Source organism: Stigmatopora argus, chromosome 7 (genome assembly GCF_051989625.1).
Source record: "Stigmatopora argus isolate UIUO_Sarg chromosome 7, RoL_Sarg_1.0, whole genome shotgun sequence".
NCBI lineage: Eukaryota > Metazoa > Chordata > Actinopteri > Syngnathiformes > Syngnathidae > Stigmatopora > Stigmatopora argus.
The window spans coordinates 10,792,728-10,812,367 of record NC_135393.1 but is presented as its reverse complement, the minus strand read 5'-3'; the positions used below and the strand labels follow the sequence as shown (position 1 = coordinate 10,812,367).

Genomic DNA, 19,640 nt, shown 5'->3' with positions numbered 1-19,640 from the left:
CTAAAAAATTATGCATTCAAAGAATCATAGGTTAAACGACACACATTAGCATAGACTGGGTAATTCCTTTTCCGTACTCAATGAAGATGATTTAAAAGTAGAGTCAATAAAATATTCATTCATCTTCCGTGCCGCTTATCCTTACAAGGGTCACGGGTGTGCTGGAGCCTATCCCCGCCAACTATGGGCAACAGGCCGTAGACATCCTTAATTGGTGGCCAGCCAATTGCAGGACAAAAGGAAACAGATAACCATTCAACCTCATATGCATACCAAATGGCCATTTAGAGTGTTCAAATAGCCTACGATGCAGGTTTATGGGAAGTGGGAAGAAAACCGAGTACCTGGAGAAAACCCACGCAAGCCCAGAAAGAACACGCAAACTCCACACAGGAAGGTCCAAACCAGGGATTGAACCCTCGAGCTCAGAACTCTGAGGCGAATGCGGTAACCACACTTACACCGGTATAGTCAGGATAATTTGGAGAGTGCACTATTCATCTCTTTATCATTGAGCAGACATTTGACATTTTAGAAAAATGATGTGGTGTCAAAATCAAGTACACCCATAACTTAAGTGAGGATAAGAGAATGAATAGTAAGACCTCCAAATATTTTTGTAAAAAAATGGATACAAAGGCTACTGAGAATTCAACACACTAATCCATGCCCACATTATTGATGTACTACCTCAATATATCTTTCCTGCATGTGATTCCTGTGGTCACTGTTCTCAGATATTTAACCAGACAACCGGGCACTCAAATTTGTTTGGCTGGTATAGTTCAATTTTGTACATTCTTACAGGACATAAATCTTATTTAATTTCTACAAATCATCCCTTCTACAGATAAAGTATAGTCTATGTAATATATTGAGAATTGAAATAGATAAAATTTAAACTTTACTGTGAAATATCAAGTTCCTCCAAAAGGTCACCATGCACGCTCTCTGAGTGGGTATGTCCAGCAGGCTCTGCCCATGATGGTATGTCAAGTAGAGAAGCTACAGAGAGATCCTCTTCAGATACAGCTGGGGGAGGTTTGCGATCAGATTCAATCCTTCTTACAATCCGGGGACTGTCCACATCATCTTGCACTGAAGACAGACCCATGGACACTAAAATAAGGAAAACCCAAAAGTAAGTGACAGGTTATGAAAAAAAACCTAAATATTTTAGACTATTAAAATCCTTACCCAGAAAATAAAAATGTAAAAAACTACCTTCACTATGGTCCAGGGTCTTCTCAATCTCTGCATATGTTCTAGAGGTTTGTTCTTGAATTGATTTGTTCATCTGGGTTTCAATCAGATGAACAATATCCATCCTGTTGATCTTGGTCAGTTTCTTGATCAGGCAATCTTCTGTGGAATAATTTCACAATGTAGTGTCATTACAAGTATCATGTATTTATTGACCCCATGTACAGCATGTACCCAAGAAAACATGATATTTTTTTTTTTTTTAAAGGTGTAGTATTTTCCAATACAGTATTCAGAGCTGGCGTACAATGTGCTAGTCTGTCAATTGAGGCTGAAATATGTACCTGTGGCATGTTTGCCTTCCCGTTCAACCCAACGTTGAAGCAAGGCATGGCTCTGCTCCTGAAGTGAATTGGGATTGTGTGATCTAATGAATTGGATTTCATCCTCATTGAATTCCAGTTCCCTTGCAAGCTCTGGAGTGAGGAATAATTAATGGGAATAATCAAAATATGGAGGAATACTTACTGTTTTTGCTGACAAAATAATAACATTCACTTTTAGATACCACACAATATTCTGGTTTATTATATATTAGATATATACACATGCACACAAATATATACATTTATATATAGATATATACACATACGTTATATGAATACAGAGGTATGAAATAAAATGTATACAAATGACAGCTTACCAGTCCAGCTGAAGCCGAGGAGATCTGCAATGATAGCTAATGCCTCGTCTTTCCTGTCGGCATCATCCTGCCAATCCACTAAAATACCACAACAATAACAGATCACATGTATTTTTAACAGTGCTTGTAAACATCATATTCTATAAATACAATTCTAGTTTTCCTAAAACTGTGGCTTTATAGATTCTAATACAACTGAAATAATGTGGAAATGTTATGTTGACAATGATGAAAGATAAAGGTTGGATTTATCACAATGACAAATTTAAAAAATATGATTATATGGTCAATATCTGCAGATGAAATTAAAAAATATTAGTCAAGCTAAATTAGTATCAAAGATACCAATGATCGGCATGAAATTAAGCTTGCGATTTAAAACCAACATGACCACTCAATCTTGAGATAGGACATGGACAGATGACATGGACAAGAAGCTAACCAACATGCAGTAAACACCACAACATTCACACACGTGATGCCAGAAAGGTCTTACGAAGAAGAGTTCTTGCTGCCAGGGATAACTAGGAAGCAAAAGCCCATGTAGACCTGGCCATACCTGCCATGCTTTGTGGAGATGATTCATCGGTGAGTCTCTCCATCTGAGTTTCCACTGTGTCATCCCAGATAGGCCTAGATTCAAACACATCAGCTGTACCAGAAGATGGCTGCACAGCTGTCAAAGGGTCCAAATCTAAACTGCTTGAGGTTGGGATGTCGTAATTAAAGATAACAGAATCTGGACTTTTGTGACTTGAGCTGCTGATGTCATCGGTGTCCAAAGAAATAGAGGATGCATCGTTCTTACAGATTACGATTTCTTTCATTTGTTTCGTGGATGGAAGAGGTTTAACTGAGGAAAGGTTGGATTCATAGGTGGGTTGAGCACTGTCAGAACAACTCCGGCTGATTTTACTTGAGGCTTTACTTTGATCATCACCTGTCTCAGATCTCGTTCTTCGAACCATGGTGGGGTCTACTGATTCGTTGACCATAACAGACTCAAGGTTCTCTGGGGATGCTCCCAGTTTTAAGTGACTATCCTTCTCTGTTTGGCTGCATTGAGTGACATCACGGAAAGGGCTTGAAAAAGGCATCTCAATGATGGAGCACTGATCTTCTTCATCGTCCTCATCAGCAGAGGAGAATAATAAATCACAGCTCTCCTTTGTGCCTGACTGAAGATCATCTATTGTAGAGTGAAGAGAGTTGTCATTCTCTTGATGGAGGTTTAGCTTGTCCAGTCCAGTAGGTGAACCAAGCTGAACATCTGTTGAGCTCCCAAGATCTACTTCAGAAAGTTCCTTGTCACTCTTTGACTTCTCACATGAAGTTGATATGAGAGTTCTAGGTTTGGGTATTGGAATATGAAGTTCTGTGGTCTTCTCTAGGCTATCCTCTACAATTGAATCACTATTGTTGCATTTTGACAATGTGCTATGCTCCTGCCCAGTCGTCTCTATAACGACATAGTCAACTGGATGCTGTTTTATTTGGAAAAATGCATACCCTTCAACATCTTCACTAACACTCCTTGTCAAATCAATTGCACCGCCTCTGGTCATTTCAAATAACTTTCCTTCTTCAAACTGAAATTGATCAGGAGTTTTGTCATCACTTGGTGATTGATCAGGTGATTTGTCAAAAGTTGTATTGTCTTTGGCCTGATCATAATAATTCTCCTGTTCTTCATCTGGTCCAGTGTGGGTGACAGAATGGTCACCTCTGGGTGTAAAATATTTTGGTTCTTGAGATGGTCCTTGAAGTAGGTTATCGTTGTCATTCTCTGGATACATTTCTTCTGTAACAAAGCTATAAAAATGTGTCTCATCAGTACAACTGTTTGAATTACTTTCATTGGCAAACTGGCATTTGGAATTGATTAGTGGAGACTCTTCACTTCTTTTAAAAATGTCCTCTGTTTGTTTTTGGAGTTCAGACTGTACCATCTCCATGTGTAGACTTAAACCAATATCTCTTCCTTCAACTGATTTTGGTTCATAATTTTCTGGTGTATCTCGTAAAGAAGGTATCACAGCTGGAACAGTTTGCTCAACATGCACATCACTTGTCTGTGATGGAGTATATGGGAATGTATCAGTCTTTGTTTTAGCGTCCTGTTCCATTTCATCAAAGGTTTTTATCCTAGCAGCCATTTTGAACATCTCCTCTTCTGGGGTAACTTGATTTACTTTGGAAGTATGCATACTTGTGTGGTCTTCTGACTGAAGGTCTTTTTCACAAATATTTGTGTCATAAGACTCACCCTTGGCTGAAAATATCATTTTCCTGTTATCTTCTAAATGAGTAGGGCTACCCTCAAGAGAGTCTGCACAAGGAGATTCTCTTGTAGGACTTGGCTCAATGGAATCAGGGGATTTCTTAGAAGACATATCCTCCAAAATTGGACTTCCCTCAAGAGAGTCTTGTGGCGAGAGCTCTTTAACCGGTTCATTAAAAATGACAGTGTCAAGTTTCTTTAAATCTGCTGGCCTCTGTGGTCTAGAATTGCCAAAATATGTATCTTTATATTCATTGTTGCATTCACCCATCGTTTCATATGTTTTTGTGAAATTCCCAATCCTGTCACTGTGGTCACTAAAATTTGAGTCATCGGGAGAATACATTTTAGACGCAGCCTCTTTGGACAGGACATTTTCACAACGTTCATCTTCCTGCAAATAAGTCTTACATTTGCTTTGTTTTGATATGGCATCATTTGATAACATAGTGCTATTTTCAGGAGATGCACACGATTCCCTGTCTATGTTTTTTGATACCTTGGTTTGTTTGAAGCTTTCATGAACTTCACCATCTGCTGGGTAGCATTCTGTAAGCACTGGTTCTTCCTTTAAATGATGGTCTAAGTCACAACCAAGGAGCGACAACATGCCTGAAAAATCCCTCTCAGTTTTAGATTGTACTCTGCAAGTATTATCATCAGTGTAAATTTCCTGGAATGGTGCCTCACTAACTGAACTTGGACTCTCTTCTTTGACTTTAACCACAGACGTTTGCATCTGAGGCAGTGTCTCTTCATCTTGCTTTTCTAATTTTTTATCTTTCTCCTCACTTAAGGAGTTCTGGTCTCTAGTAAGAAAAACTTGTTCAACTTGCTTCTCGATAATGTCCTCCTCTTCTGGAGTCTGATGAGTCACCGGCCAATCTAACAGACATTGGTCTAAGTCATTCGTTAGCAATGACATCATGCCTGATGCTTCCATTCCATCAGTAGATAGCTTATATGAGGTTTGTTGCTCAATCAATTCTTCTGTCATAGTGAACTCTTTAATGATGGCTGGCCTTCTATCTTCATGGGTCATGCCATCCTGAATATCTCCTTCCTCTTGTTCATAAAAATAATTTTCTTCCTCTTCTTCCACGGAAATTTTATTCAAGTTACTTAAGCCTGCAGTCAATGTCCCAGAAATGTCTTCGGGATTTGGGGATTTTTTCCATTCATTCTCTGTGTCTTTGACCGTTTTTATTTCAAATGAACAATCTTCCATCTTTGCATGATCAGCATCTTTGTTTCCAACTACAACTTTGTCTTCAAATTTCTTGCTAATATGGACTTCTTTGTGTTCTTGTTCTTCATCAATTGTGATCTCATCATTCATCCTTTCATCACTGTTAATCTGATGGGACGCTGGAAGCCCTTCCAGGTCCACTTCCAATCTATAAGGACATGTCCTATTATTGTCTTGTCTTCCGACACTTTCGTCAAAATGTTTCAGTTCTCTCCCAAACTCACATTTATTGGAGGCAACAGGGCCAATTTCTTTTGCGGTTGCCTTCGTTAGTGTTACTTCTTCAAAGATTTCCTCAATAATATCATCTTCATGCAGTTCACTTGGTACAAACCTTGTTTCTAGACATTGATCCAGGCCATTTTTCAATAAAGACACCAACCCTGACATATCTTGTGGCTTTGTGGTCGTTTGAATTTTGGTTTTTGTGCCAACATGGACTTCTTCAAGTTGTGGTTCATACACTTTGTATTCGTCATTCTCATTTTTCATCTGAGGGGAAACTCTACAGTGTTCAAACTCATCTTCTAAGTCATTTTTCATTATGGACACCAACCCAGACATATCTCTGACTGCGCTGGGTGCCTGGTAGTCTACATTAGTGCAAAAGCGGACTTCTTCACATTGGGATTGATCAATTGTGATGTGTTCCACTGCAAGTTCTCCATGGTCATCTCCCAAATTCGACTGAGGTTTTTCTGTGTTTAACACAATTTCATTAGAGGCAAAGGGGTAAGTGCCTTTCATGTTTTCATTTGTTGTGATAAATTGATCAAAGTCTTCCTCCAATATATGCTCGTGCTGTGCCTGATCTGGAGGAGACCTCATATCTGAATTTTGCATCAAATCATTTTTTATTAAAAATGTTAACCCTGCCCTGCTTGTCACTCCTGTAGGAGTTGGGGTTTCAAGTGTCCTGCCACTATTCCCTTCTTCAAGTAGAGAATCATCAGTTTTAAACACTCCATTATCATTGTACGTCTGAGGCGTCACTAATAGTCTGTCATAGTCATCGTCTAAACTGGAGCAAGGTGTCTTACTTATTTCAGTTTGTATATCTTTTTGTTCAAAATCTTTCTGTTCCGTGCAGAACCCAGTCTTATCAGAAGTAAATGGGTGAACAATTTTTTCCCCCCCTTTTGTTTGGATAATTTGTTTACATTTTTCCTCAAAAATATCCTCGTGTTGCAGTTGCTCTGTTACAGGGCTAGATTTGAGATATTGCTCCATGTCTCTTTTCATTGTGGAGACCAACCCTGACATATCCTTTTCTCCTGCTGGTCCTTGGTTGTTGGCTTTGTTGTCACAGACTTCTTCAATTTGAGGTTCATCCATAGTAATTTCTTTATCATTATTGTTCACTTGAGGGGACACTAAATATCCTTCATAATCATTGCCCGAACTGCAACTAGGAACCATATTTTCATTTTTAAACTCATCATAATCTTCAAAAAGTTTCTGTTTGGTGTCAAACCTAGCATTATCTGAAGTAAATGGGAGGAAGTCTTTTTCTTTTCCCTTTGTTAGAATTACTTGTTCAAAATTGTCCTCAATGATATCCTCTTGCAGCAGTTGCTCTGTTACAGGACTAAATTCAAGAGAATGATCCATTTCGTTTTTCATTATGGAAACTAACCCGGACATATTTTCTATTGCTGTGGTGAAATGTTTGTCTGTCTTCCTGACAATGTAAATTTCTTCAGGTCGTGGTTCATCAGTTGAGATGTCTTCATTATCACTGTTCATTTGTTGCCCGACTAAAGGCACGTCAAATTCATTTCCCAAATTAGAACACGGTGTCTTATTTTCATCTTCATTTTCATCATGTTCCTCAGAATTATTCTGTCCTGTGCCACACTCATCTTCAGAGGTAAATGAGAGAACATCTTTTTCCTTTCCATTTGTTAAGATAATTTGTTCAAAATTGTCAATGATGATATCCTCCTGTAGTACTTGATCTGTGACAATAGTACATTCAAGAGATTGATCCATTTCATTTTTCATTATTGAAACTAATCCTGACATATCTTTCACTGCTGTAGATCCCTGATTATTGGTTTTCTCACCAATATGGAATTCTTTAAGAAGTGGTTCAGCCATTGTGATTTCTTCATTATAGTTGTCCAGCTGGGGGGCCACTAAAAGCCCTTCATAATCATTGCCCAAACTGGAATGAGGCGTCTTATTTTTGTTTTCAAACTTATCAAGTTCCTCAAAATGGGTTTGTTCTGTGCCAGAACCAGATTCATCACAAGAAAGTGGGTGGGTTTCTTTTTCTATTGTCTTCATTAGGATTATTTGTTCCAAATTGTCCTCATTGATTTCCTCTTGTACCATCTCGTCTGTTACAGAATTGTATACGGGAGATTGATCCATTTGTGTTTGCAGTAAGGAGACTAACCCTGACACATTTTTCAATGGTGTGGGTACCTGATCAGCTGTTTCCCTGTCATTGTAGACTTTTTCAAGTTGTGGTTCATCCGTTGCGATGTCTTCATAAACACTGTTCTCCTGAGTGGCCACTAAAAGTTCTTCATTGTCATCGCCCAGACTGGAATGTGGTGTCTTTATTCTGTCTTCAATTTTTTCATGTTCCTCAAAATGTTGGGGTTCTGTGCCAGAACCAGATTCATCACAAGAAATTGGGTGGCTTTCTCTTTCTATTGTCTTCATTAGGATTATTTGTTCCAAAGTGTCCTCATTGATTTCCTCTTGTACCATCTCGTCTGTTACAGGACTGTATACGGGAGATTGATCCATTTCTGTTTGCAGTAAGGACACTAACCCTGACACATTTTTCAATGGTGTGGGTGTCTGATCAGCTGTTTCCCTGTCATTGTAGACTTTTTCAAGTTGTGTTTCATCTGTTGTGATGTCTTCATAAACACTGTTCTCCTGAGTGGCTACTAAAAGTTCTTCATCGTCATTGCCCAGACTGGAATGTGGTGTCTTTATTTTGTCTTCAATTTTTTCATGTTCCTCAAAATGTTGGTGTTCTGTGCCAGAACCAGATTCATCACAAGAAATTGGGTGGGTTTCTCTTTCTATTGTCTTCATTAGGATTATTTGTTCCAAAGTGTCCTCATTGATTTCTTCTTGTACCATCTCGTCTGTTACAGAACTGTATACGGGAGATTGATCCTTTTCTGTTTGCAGTAAGGACACTAACCCGGACACATTTTTCAATGGTGTGGGTGTCTGATCAGCTGTTTCCCTGTCATTGTAGACTTTTTCAAGTTGTGTTTCATCTGTTGTGATGTCTTCATAAACACTGTTCTCCTGAGTGGCTACTAAAAGTTCTTCATCGTCATTGCCCAGACTGGAATGTGGTGTCTTTATTCTGTCTTCAATTTTTTCATGTTCCTCAAAATTTTGGGGTTCTGTGCCAGAACCAGATTCATCACAAGAAATTGGGTGGGTTTCTCTTTCTATTGTCTTCATTAGGATTATTTGTTCCAAAGTGTCCTCATTGTTTTCCTCTTGTACCATCTCGTCTGTTACAGGACTGTATACGGGAGATTGACCCATTTGTGTTTGCAGTAAGGACACTAACCCTGACACATTTTTCAATGGTGTGGGTGCCTGATCAGCTGTTTCCCTGTCATTGTAGACTTTTTCAAGTTGTGGTTCATCTGTTGTGATGTCTTCATGAATACTGTTCTCCTGAGTGGCCACTAAAAGTTCTTCATCGTCATTGCCCAGACTGGAATGTGGTGTCTTTATTTTGTCTTCAATTTTTTCATGTTCCTCAAAATGTTGGGGTTCTGTGCCAGAACCAGATTCATCACAAGAAATTGGGTGGGTTTCTCTTTCTATTGTCTTCATTAGGATTATTTGTTCCAAAGTGTCCTCATTGATTTCCTCTTGTACCATCTCGTCTGTTACAGAACTGTATACGGGAGATTGATCCTTTTCTGTTTGCAGTAAGGACACTAACCCTGACATATTTTTCAATGGTGTGGGTGTCTGATCAGCCGTTTCCCTGTCATTGTAGACTTTTTCAAGTTGTGTTTCATCTGTTGTGATGTCTTCATAAACACTGTTCTCCTGAGTGGCTACTAAAAGTTCTTCATCGTCATTGCCCAGACTGGAATGTGGTGTCTTTATTCTGTCTTCAATTTTTTCATGTTCCTCAAAATTTTGGGGTTCTGTGCCAGAACCAGATTCATCACAAGAAATTGGGTGGGTTTCTCTTTCTATTGTCTTCATTAGGATTATTTGTTCCAAAGTGTCCTCATTGTTTTCCTCTTGTACCATCTCGTCTGTTACAGGACTGTATACGGGAGATTGACCCATTTGTGTTTGCAGTAAGGACACTAACCCTGACACATTTTTCAATGGTGTGGGTGCCTGATCAGCTGTTTCCCTGTCATTGTAGACTTTTTCAAGTTGTGGTTCATCTGTTGTGATGTCTTCATGAATACTGTTCTCCTGAGTGGCCACTAAAAGTTCTTCATCGTCATTGCCCAGACTGGAATGTGGTGTCTTTATTTTGTCTTTAATTTTTTCATGTTCCTCAAAAATTTGGGGTTCTGTGCCAAAACCAAATTCATCACAAGAAAGTAGGTGGGCTTCTCTTCCTATTTTCTTCATTAGGATTATTTGTTCTGAAGTGTCCTCAATGATTTCATCTTTTAGCAGCTCATCTGTTACAAGACTGGATTCGACAGTTTGATCCATTTCCGTTTGCAACATGGACACTAGCCCTGACATATCTTTTGACGCTCTCTGACCATCTGTTTTCCTGCCCAAATAGACTTCTTCAATTTGTGGTTCAGCAGATATAATGCCTTCATCAGCAGTGTTTATCTGAGCAGCCACTAAAAGTTTTTCATTGTCATTTTCCAAATGGGTAAGAGGTGCGTTATAAATAAGGTCTTCGCTTTTATCAATCTCTCCAAAATCTTTCTGTTCTGTGCCAAATCCAGCCACATAAGAAGAAATTACATTAACATTTTTATCTTTGCCTTTCATAAGGATAGTTTGCTCAAAAATGTCCTCAGTGATATGATCTTGTGGGGGTTGATCGGTTACAGGCCTGGTTTCTTGACCCAGTTCAATGTCAGCATTCATTAAGGACACCAACCCTGACATATCCTTTTGTGTTCCAGCCTGGTAATCTGTTTTCCTGCCAATGTGGACTTCTTGAAGAAGCGGTTCCTCAGTTGCGATTTGTTCAGTTGCATGGTCACCTGTTGAACACACTATTCCTTCGTTAACTTCTTCATCCTGGAAGCACAAAGGCGTCTGATTGTTCACCTGCAGGGTCCCCGTAAGTTCTTTGTAGTTCTGTTCATCACTTGAATAATGAGTACCATTTTTGTCTCTTCCAAAAACTGTCACTTCAATTTCCCCTCCCAAACTATTCTGTTCCTCTGACAACCCTGGCCTTGGCCTTGACTCTAGGAACAGATCCAAATCATTTTGGACCGATAACAAGCCAGATCTCCTTTTTGCACATTTCGATACTCCACCCAGAGTTGCTTCTTCATCTTCCATTTTCAATGATTGTCCTTCAATTAATTGATGATCAGTTTCTTGGTCTGTACCAAATTCAATACTATCAAATGGAAATCTATTCATATCTCCCTCTTTTTCCTTATTTATGATAATTTGTTCAAAATTTTCCTCACTAATAATCTTTTGTGGTGGCTGATTTACTACTGGACTGGTATTTTGCAATTGATCCAAGTCAGTATTCATTAAGGAAATCATGCCCGACATATCTTTTCCTGATTTGCATGCAAATTTATCTGATTTGCTACCAATGTGGAGTTCTTTAAGTACTGGTTCTTCAACTGTGATTTCATCATTATCATCATTCAACATCTGATGGGTAAATGCAAGTCCTTCATCAATCATTTCATTATCAATAAGAGATGTACTTTCCTTGAACGAATGGCATATTTGTCTATTAACCAAAGTCCCTTCATTGGATCCCTCCAGTGGAACGTTCACATCTAAGGGTGTGGCTGATTGCTTAAATAACTGGTACTCAGGACTTTCTTCAAGCTCAGCCTTTATATCAGCACTGAAGTCCTCAGAAGGTCTGCGGTCAGGGCTTATCTGCAAATCTTCAGGAAAAGTCTGACCTGAACTGATAGAATGCTCCCCACCTTGCATCATTTGCCAGCCCCTGTCAGTTAATAGTCCTCTCTGAGGACTATGCTCGATTTGATCAACATTGTCCTCCTTGTTTGTAAAACTAACAGTATCTGTGTATATCTGTTCTGGATCATTTAAGTTTGCAGAGTTAAGTTGATACTTTTCTTCATGTGAACTTTCAGCTTGAGTGAGATCGATTGCATGTGGTGCTAAAATATTTGTAGCAGTGGTGGTGTTCGACTCCAAAAGCCCCTCTTGATTTTTCGAAGCCACTTTCCCAGACTGAAAAGCTTTCTTTAGATCTTTAACAGACATAGGTTCATTTTCAATAGGTTCAGTTGACTTTATGAATGGCTTAATGCCTCTGTCATCAGAAAATGTGACAGTCTTTCCAACATTTGCATTGGAAAATAACAGTGATTCTTTAGATGTATCTTTAAGTATGCCTATTGGCGGATTTCCACAGTCAGCTTTGTCATCTCTTTGGAAGTCATTTTGACCATAAGAAATCTGGCTGTTTTGAATTGTTGGTTTTGTTGGGGATTCTGAAATTTGTTTAGTCCCTGTACTCCCTTCAAAATCCACTGAGTCACTTGTTTGTGCGGAATCACAAGAAGCCAAAGCTTTATGCTCAAAAAGACCTGACATGTTTTTTGATGGGTCCTGGCCAGTCTGGAAAGCTTTCATCAGCTCTTTAACAGACATAGTCTCTTCCAATCTTTCCGTCTGAGATCTTGGGGATCTAGGAACACGAGGCAGCTGTGGCATTTCACGCTCCATTTTTGTTTTTGCAAGCAATGCTCTGGAATCTTGAGCTGGTTTTTGGCTGCTTTCTTCTTCAACTTTGTCTTGTAAGGCTTTAACCCGGTCCTTTATTGACCCTATGGGAGTCTCAATGACACGAGGAGAAGGTGGTGGATTTAATTGTGGCTCAATCACAAGGCAACTCTCATTCAGAAAAGCATCACCATCTAAAGATTCCTCAGAGCTCACCCTTTCAAGCTCTCCCTCAGAGCTACTATATCCAGAATGTTCTCTGTCTTTTAGCTTTCTCCGAATAGGTTTCTTGATGTCTGGTGGCCTCCGTTTGACATTAGCCTTGACAACAAGCTGTTCACTGTTTTCTTGAACAATTTCCTCTTTTGAGTCATCCGTCGATGCAGCTTTAAGTTCCAATTTTGTGTCAATGACAAGGCATGAGTCCGTGTGTCTCATGTCTCTTTGCTCTGAGGGGAGTCTACCTAAAGTGGTCTTTGTCTCAACACTATTTTCTCCACCTGACTCTAAGATAATTGCTTTTCTTGAACTATCCTCTTGTATTTGGACTTTAGATTGGTTCCTTTGAGTCTCTCCAACCTTTCCATTCCTATCTTGGAGTTCATAGTTGGCCAGAGTTTCCTTTTCCTCACTCCACCTAGAACTATCTGCCTCTTGCCCTGTATTTGAAATGGGAATTTTTATGTCTGACATGTCAGAGAGAAGATCTGGACTTGCAAGGATTGCAGGGTCCAGAGGTTGACTTGTTTTCAGTGAGAATGTCTCCATTGATTCTGATTCATCATCTTCAGTTAGAAAATAATTATCAACAAAAAGGGGTAAAGAACATAGGGGACAAATGAAGCGGGGAGGAGAGACATCAGAAAAATCTTATCAAGACAATGTTGTTAACAGCTGGACTGAGTTTAAAGATCAGGGAAGGATTGACAAGAGAGAATAAGGAAGTCTTAAGAGACCAAAAGCTGGAAAACAGAAAATGATCCAGAGGAGTTCTCAGTCAACAGTGCAGCAGTAGCATAAGCGAAGCCGATATGACAACTTTATCTGGAGTTGGAATGCCTTTGATAATAAGTAACTGCATTAAAAGCGATATCCCTATTAATGTGAAAGGAAATGAAACAAATGAATTTGACAGAGAACACAATTAAACATGGAAAACAAACCAACATTGAATGGAACAATGGGACAGAAATGAAGACCCAACAAATAAAATTGTCTCAAGATTGCTATTGACACGGGGAGTCATGTCTGCCAACAAATGAACCACAAAAGAATAAAAAACTTTTCGTAACTGATTAATGAATTCCTTCTCAAAACTAAATCTGGTATTTGTACTGCAGATTTATCTCCTTTTCAACTTTTATTTTTTGCAATAAAGTATAAACAACTTAAATACAGATAATACATAGTAAATAAAAAAACCCAAAACAAACAAACAAAAAACCCCTGATAGAAACCCCTACTGCCCTTAATGGTTTTGAGAAAATCTGACTGACTATCTAGTTCCTTGAATAATGCTAAAAATTCCACACTATTACAAATAATACTGTTCAAGGTATACTCAAACCTAAATAGCAAGAAACTAAACTGGTTTAATTACTAGTACATTTAAATAATAATATAATTAATTATAAATCAAATTTATAGACCTTAAAAATTATAGGGAGGAAAGGATGCAAAGAAAGAGCCACTAGAGAGGAAAGTAGTAAAAGAGGACAGCCATAGCACAGCTACATGTTAGTATAGCAAAGGAACAGAGCATGGGTTATTTGAATTATAACATATCAAACAGTGTATATATTAGCACATACATCTGTTTTATATGTCAAACACATTATGTCACAACCTTTATGATCAGTTAACTGTTCTTAAACTCACAGTCATCATTATCCTTTTGTATTATATTAGTAAAACACTAGTAGACACATTAGTTTGTTAAAAAAAAATTAACAGAGTTATACTGAATAAAAAAATGGTATCAGGCGTTTGGGATTATATTTTTATTATTAGATTTAGTAAGTGATATTTGATATGTAATCGAATATTTAAGAAAATATGACAATGTAAAAGATTACTCAAATTTAGGGATGACTTACATTTCTTGTCACTCTTTTCACTCTGCAAGAGAAATTAAAAAAAAAACAAGATAAGAAAACAACAAAAAGGAGTTATAACAGTTCATTCATTTTCCATTCCGCTTATCCTCACACGGGACATGGGGGTGCTGGAGCCCGACAACTATGGGCACTCTGACTTGGTTTCCAGCCAATCTCAGGGCACACGGAGATGAACAATCATTCACACTCACACTCACACCTAGGGACAATTTAGAGTGCTCAAGCAACCCACCGTGCTGCCCGTTATCACAGTTATCAACAATAATTATTTTCCGTCTGCTAGTGCATCAGGAAGATTTTGGTTACCTCATCATCCATGTCTTGCTCTGAATCAGACTCCTACCCAAAACAAGGAAACAAGTATATTCAGTAAGGAGAAATTTCACATAAATGATTTTAATTTTATTCTAGACTGACCTTGGAATACGTTGGAAGAGTTATGTTAAGGTTGCAAATTGCATTGTGGTTTAGGCTGCGGTATGTGCGTGGTTCTTTTGTGAAAGAAAGCCGACCGCATGGCTCCTGTGCTGTGTCCCTAATCTGTGAATCATTTGAGAAAAACCATTCAATTACTGACCAAACTCAGAGAATTCAGATGTGTAAAACCATGTGCATACTTTAATGAATAGGGCTAGTCGATTCTCTTTGAAGGCAAAGAAGCTGAAGACATGATGTTGTCCACTCTTGGTTAGGGGTACCAGGTTTCCAAAACAGTCAGCAAATATTGGTTTTCCCTCTAGGACCTGAGTTAATAAAAAATAGGGTTTTTAATCAACTTTTCCCAAAATAAACAATTGCAGGTTTCATTCCATGGCCAACATTTTCAACATTTAAAATAAGGTCCATTTACTCAATTTATTTAACCCCCCAATTTAGCATTTTTCCCCCTCACACTTCCAACTTTCTATGATACTGCACCTCAACATCTCGGCTTCGTGCAACTTCCGTAAAGTTCTCTTGCTGCTCTAGTGTCTTGTCCATTTTGTCATCAGTCATACAGAAACAGCGCAGTCGTGCTTCAATGGGGTCCAAGGTCTTGGCAAAAATGACAAACTTGGCCATGTACGGGACACAAATGATCTCTCTGTACAACTGAGAGCCAAAACTAACAGAATCCTGGACTTGCCGACAGTCTATCAGCCAGAATCTACAAATGTGAATGGTACTTAAGAGTCAATGACAGTACAGTTACTTACATGTTAATCACGTTAAATTGAACAGTGTAAAAGATGGACAACTATACTTTACCTTGCCGAAACATTTGTGGTAAAGGAAACACACTGATTAACAAAAGTAAGAGGTGTAGAGCCAGTGATGTCTTCCCACTGAGCTGGTGTCGTCCCGCCTAAGACGAGAGAACAAAATTTCTCAGACTAAGAAAAATAAATGAACAAAACCCTGAAACTCTAAGACTCACCAGTAATACTACAAAGTAAACGTAAAGTAGGTGTCTCCCCACTATACACAGATCCGACACCATCATTGTTTACACTCTTGGGAATAGGGATTGTCATTGTGATTGGTTTGTGGAACTTTCTTCTTCTTGGTTCTAGTGTGACAATTGGACTGAATGTCGCCTTGTTGCCAAGAATCTTCTTCACTAATTCAACTTCAATGGGTTGAGCCTGTGACATTTTTCCAAAAACAATGGTCAGCTTTTGAATCCTACCCCAAGTATGTCATGCTTCCGTTACAGACCTGTAGCCCAACACGGATCTTCTTTGTAAGAGCTCCCTCAGGGAAGACAGCCTGTACCTGAGGAACAAGAGTGCTACTGAGGACGCCACCCTCTGGACCAATAAGATGGCTATCCTGCTTTATTCTAGACACCACGGCAAAATACTGTGGGAAGTCTCGTGTGATGATACGGCAGATTCTTTTTTTCTCAAGCTCCTCCGGGGAATCCAGCTCTATGGAGATCAAAGATACTCAACATAAACAACAGTAAATCTGAATTTTCATGATGTGGACAATGGCAATGTAATTGCAAATAAAATGAAAAGTTAAGTCTAAAAGCAGGTAAAAGCATTAAAGATAACATTAATATTTTGGAGTGCTCTACAAAATGTCAAACTATCAGTGAATCGATAGTTTTGTTTCCTTACTTTCATCCATTCCATTAAGTATCTGGTTCAGCTCCTCTTCTGTGAAATCACAATGGTGCTCCCTCCAATTTTCTCCCGCTTCACTCCTTAAAATAACCAACTCCCTCTCAGTGCCCCTCAGAGCAGCGAAATGTGGAATCTCAACAATAACAGGTCTAAAAGAAACAGAATAAAGTCAATTAAGTATATAGAAATATATAATCATAAAAGCTTAACAAGTAGTATGTCATAGTTCATATCATAAGTGCTTTGAAGTTAGAGCCACCTTTTACAGCAAAAAAGCAACAACCCCCTGCTGAATTTAAAATAATAGTAGGTGCAAATCATGCAAAATAATGTTAAAAATATATTTTTTATGATAAAAAAAGGATGTGGAGTACGATATCATGGTGATAAGTGAAGAACAAAACAAAGGCAACACAACAAAACATTTTGCACTGGTGCTTGAAATTTTTGTAAAGGCATAATTTTAGTCTGAAGAAACGTTATCTTTTAGTCAGGGCTATGTCAAGTTTTCTTTCTTTTTAAATACTCGATTTAGTCAACCGGCGGTCCTAACTACATATAGTGGATATGGAGCAAATGTATCTTTACTTATATCACTTTTAGGATATTTGTCTGACGGTCACCAATTGAATATGGAAAGAGCAAATATTTCGGGAAAGAATCTCTTTATGAGAAACCAAGGTAAGGTATTTGAACAGGCAAGCCTCAAATCCCAATTGTCTAACTAGCTTTCAACTGTGCCCTTGCTGTTTTTTTTGGAAGACAATCAATTGCTCATACAAACAAATTATACCTTCAATCACATCACAACTGATGCAACAACTTAGAAAAAACAAAAAAAAGAAACCTAAAACAACAACAAAAAATATAGGATCTTGGATGAAAACTGGGTCTTGGGGTAAGCAGGGTAGCCCCCTCCTACCCGAGGAACTTTGTTCCTGGAGGACCCAGTTGCAGGATGCGACTGACCAGACTCTCGCCCTCATTCAGAGGGGGCGGAGCTGTGGGAAGGTGAAGCTTACTGATCCATTTGCAGCACAGGAAGGAGTGAAGAAGACAATATCAACACTCCAGCATAAAATCCCCTACTCACACTCCAACACCATCTCACAGTGACGCCACCAAACACTTACCCCAGAAACTGGGCTCCGGTAGGTCCCACTTCAATGATGCGACCTGCCAGCCCCTCACCTTCCACCATAGGGGGCATGGAGGCCAGGCGGTGTCTCTTCACCAGCCTGCACGTCACTCTCGTAGGTGCAGAACACTTCCTTGGTGGCACGATGATTCTAAGGCCATTATGACGACAGCCGCGCATGGCTCCGCCCCTTGCGTCGACCATGAAACTGACCAGAAAGCTAAAAGACAGGCACGTGTCAGAATTAGCCCAAAGACCTGTATGGAATGTAATCCGTTTGTCGCCTAGGCAACTACATGCAGAACAAGTGACAGAACAAGCTACTTTATAGTTTGAGTTCCTTTATAGTCTGAGTTTACCACACAGGACAGCACATAATAGTCAGTTGGTTCAAGGCAATCCTCAAATTTCATTTCACTCAATACGTTAGTTGCAAGCAAGGCAAGCAAAGAACTCCAGTAGCCGAAGAAAAAAAATCTTTATCGTTTTTTTTCAGCATATATGGATCAAAATATGGAATTATTTCACATGTAAAAATGTCATCTTTAATGATTGTAGTAAATATATTTTTCAATTTAATCTAACTCACATCATAATGCATGACATTAAACTAAATCAGACAAACGTAATAGCATAATATACAATATAACAAACAACCCAAAGAACAATGAAGCTGATCAAACCCTGTACAATAAAAAAAAAGCATATTGTTAAATGATGCTCTCAAAATGCAAATAAATACTCCTAATTATCTGAGCTTAGCATTCTGCATATTAAAGGATTAGATATAAAATCACAAAATGTATCTGTAATTGCACAATCCGGGAAACAGTTGAGCAAAATCATGCAATAGCAAACCATGCATGGAGTAACACGGAAATGGGAAAACTTTAGTATTTTCAAACAAATAAATATTTTTAGACAAATTTAGGAGCAGATAAGGAAAAAGACAAAAAGGAGAAGAGAGAAGTCAGAGGAAAAAAAAGCAAAATAAAGAGAATCACCTGCTGTTGTCATGGTCTAGGCAAGGAGACGAACGGCTAAAAGCAGAATACAACAACAGGCTATCACAAATCACAAAATAAAAAGTGTGCACACAGAAGCCACAAGACAATAGATAAGAGGATAAATATTAAAAAAAGTGATTTTTAATGGCCACATACAATTATGAGAAATGTGTATACGCAGCTTTATCTATAATACATAACGATAAATATTAAACCAGTTCTTTTTGCATGTGTGTAGTCCTACCCAGAATGCAGCAGACTGGAGGACAGCACCACATTATCCAGGTGCTCAGCCCCCCAGCTTAACCGGAATGAGTCCTTGTCTTGCTCCCTTGATAGTGCTGTCACCTAAAGAAAAAAACAAAAAACAAACTCATGTTTGTCATTTATTACAATTCACAAATTGTATCAGTGTATTATTTTCTTCTTAATTATGATTTGTCCTCACTTGATGGCTGGCAATCATGTCCTCAATGAGAACACCATCCCTTTGATGGAAGCTTTGGTACTGGGGTCTGAAGAAAATTATCAAAATTTTGAACGTGTTTAATTAAATTTGTACGGTTTAATCCGGTAGGCTTTTGTCATTCAGTTTACAGTCGGATTTAGCAGACCTGTCCAGGTTGTGGTTCATGTAGCTGAAGCTGTCTAGGTAGTGTCCTGGCAGAGAATCATCTCCAAGCTCTCGGAGATCCTCTGCTCTCAAGTACTCGCCTCCGTCGCCTGTCATGGTGTCCTCACCTGTACAAAAGGCAGGTTTGAGGTGTCATTAAGAAGTACGTAAATTCAATGCTACAAGTTTGAATGATTCCTCAAATACTATCAACAGAACTTTGTATGTTGTATGACACCTTAATGAGAACTCCTAATATGACCACTGGCAAATCATACGTCCGAACAACAATTGTTAAGCAACAGCTTCTGTCAACCTTTTCCATTTCCCCCAATG

General features: G+C 38.7%; 1 protein-coding gene across 10 annotated transcripts in view; it reads right to left on the bottom strand.

Annotated features, from left to right (window-relative positions):
* Positions 1–19,640, bottom strand: part of ank2a (ankyrin 2a, neuronal) — a 76,042-nt gene that overhangs the window by 23,971 nt on the left and 32,431 nt on the right. For 4 of the 10 annotated variants that reach the window (XM_077605883.1, XM_077605886.1, XM_077605889.1 and 1 more), the window contains 19 exons: positions 19,306–19,432; positions 19,140–19,206; positions 18,936–19,039; positions 18,689–18,724; positions 17,680–17,904; positions 17,469–17,567; positions 16,541–16,695; positions 16,134–16,345; positions 15,853–16,060; positions 15,684–15,780; positions 15,354–15,582; positions 15,053–15,178; positions 14,853–14,975; positions 14,742–14,774; positions 14,415–14,436; positions 1,907–1,984; positions 1,548–1,679; positions 1,225–1,365; positions 909–1,119 (listed from right to left, as the gene is read on the bottom strand). In XM_077605883.1, coding sequence (XP_077462009.1) covers positions 909–1,119; positions 1,225–1,365; positions 1,548–1,679; positions 1,907–1,984; positions 14,415–14,436; positions 14,742–14,774; positions 14,853–14,975; positions 15,053–15,178; positions 15,354–15,582; positions 15,684–15,780; positions 15,853–16,060; positions 16,134–16,345; positions 16,541–16,695; positions 17,469–17,567; positions 17,680–17,904; positions 18,689–18,724; positions 18,936–19,039; positions 19,140–19,206; positions 19,306–19,432 — 2,425 coding nt within the window. Of the gene's footprint in view, positions 1–908; positions 1,120–1,224; positions 1,366–1,547; positions 1,680–1,906; positions 1,985–2,465; positions 10,259–14,414; positions 14,437–14,741; positions 14,775–14,852; positions 14,976–15,052; positions 15,179–15,353; positions 15,583–15,683; positions 15,781–15,852; positions 16,061–16,133; positions 16,346–16,540; positions 16,696–17,468; positions 17,568–17,679; positions 17,905–18,688; positions 18,725–18,935; positions 19,040–19,139; positions 19,207–19,305; positions 19,433–19,640 lie in introns of those variants that run through there. The other 6 variants (XM_077605887.1, XM_077605888.1, XM_077605879.1 and 3 more) reach the window with 6 other exon arrangements.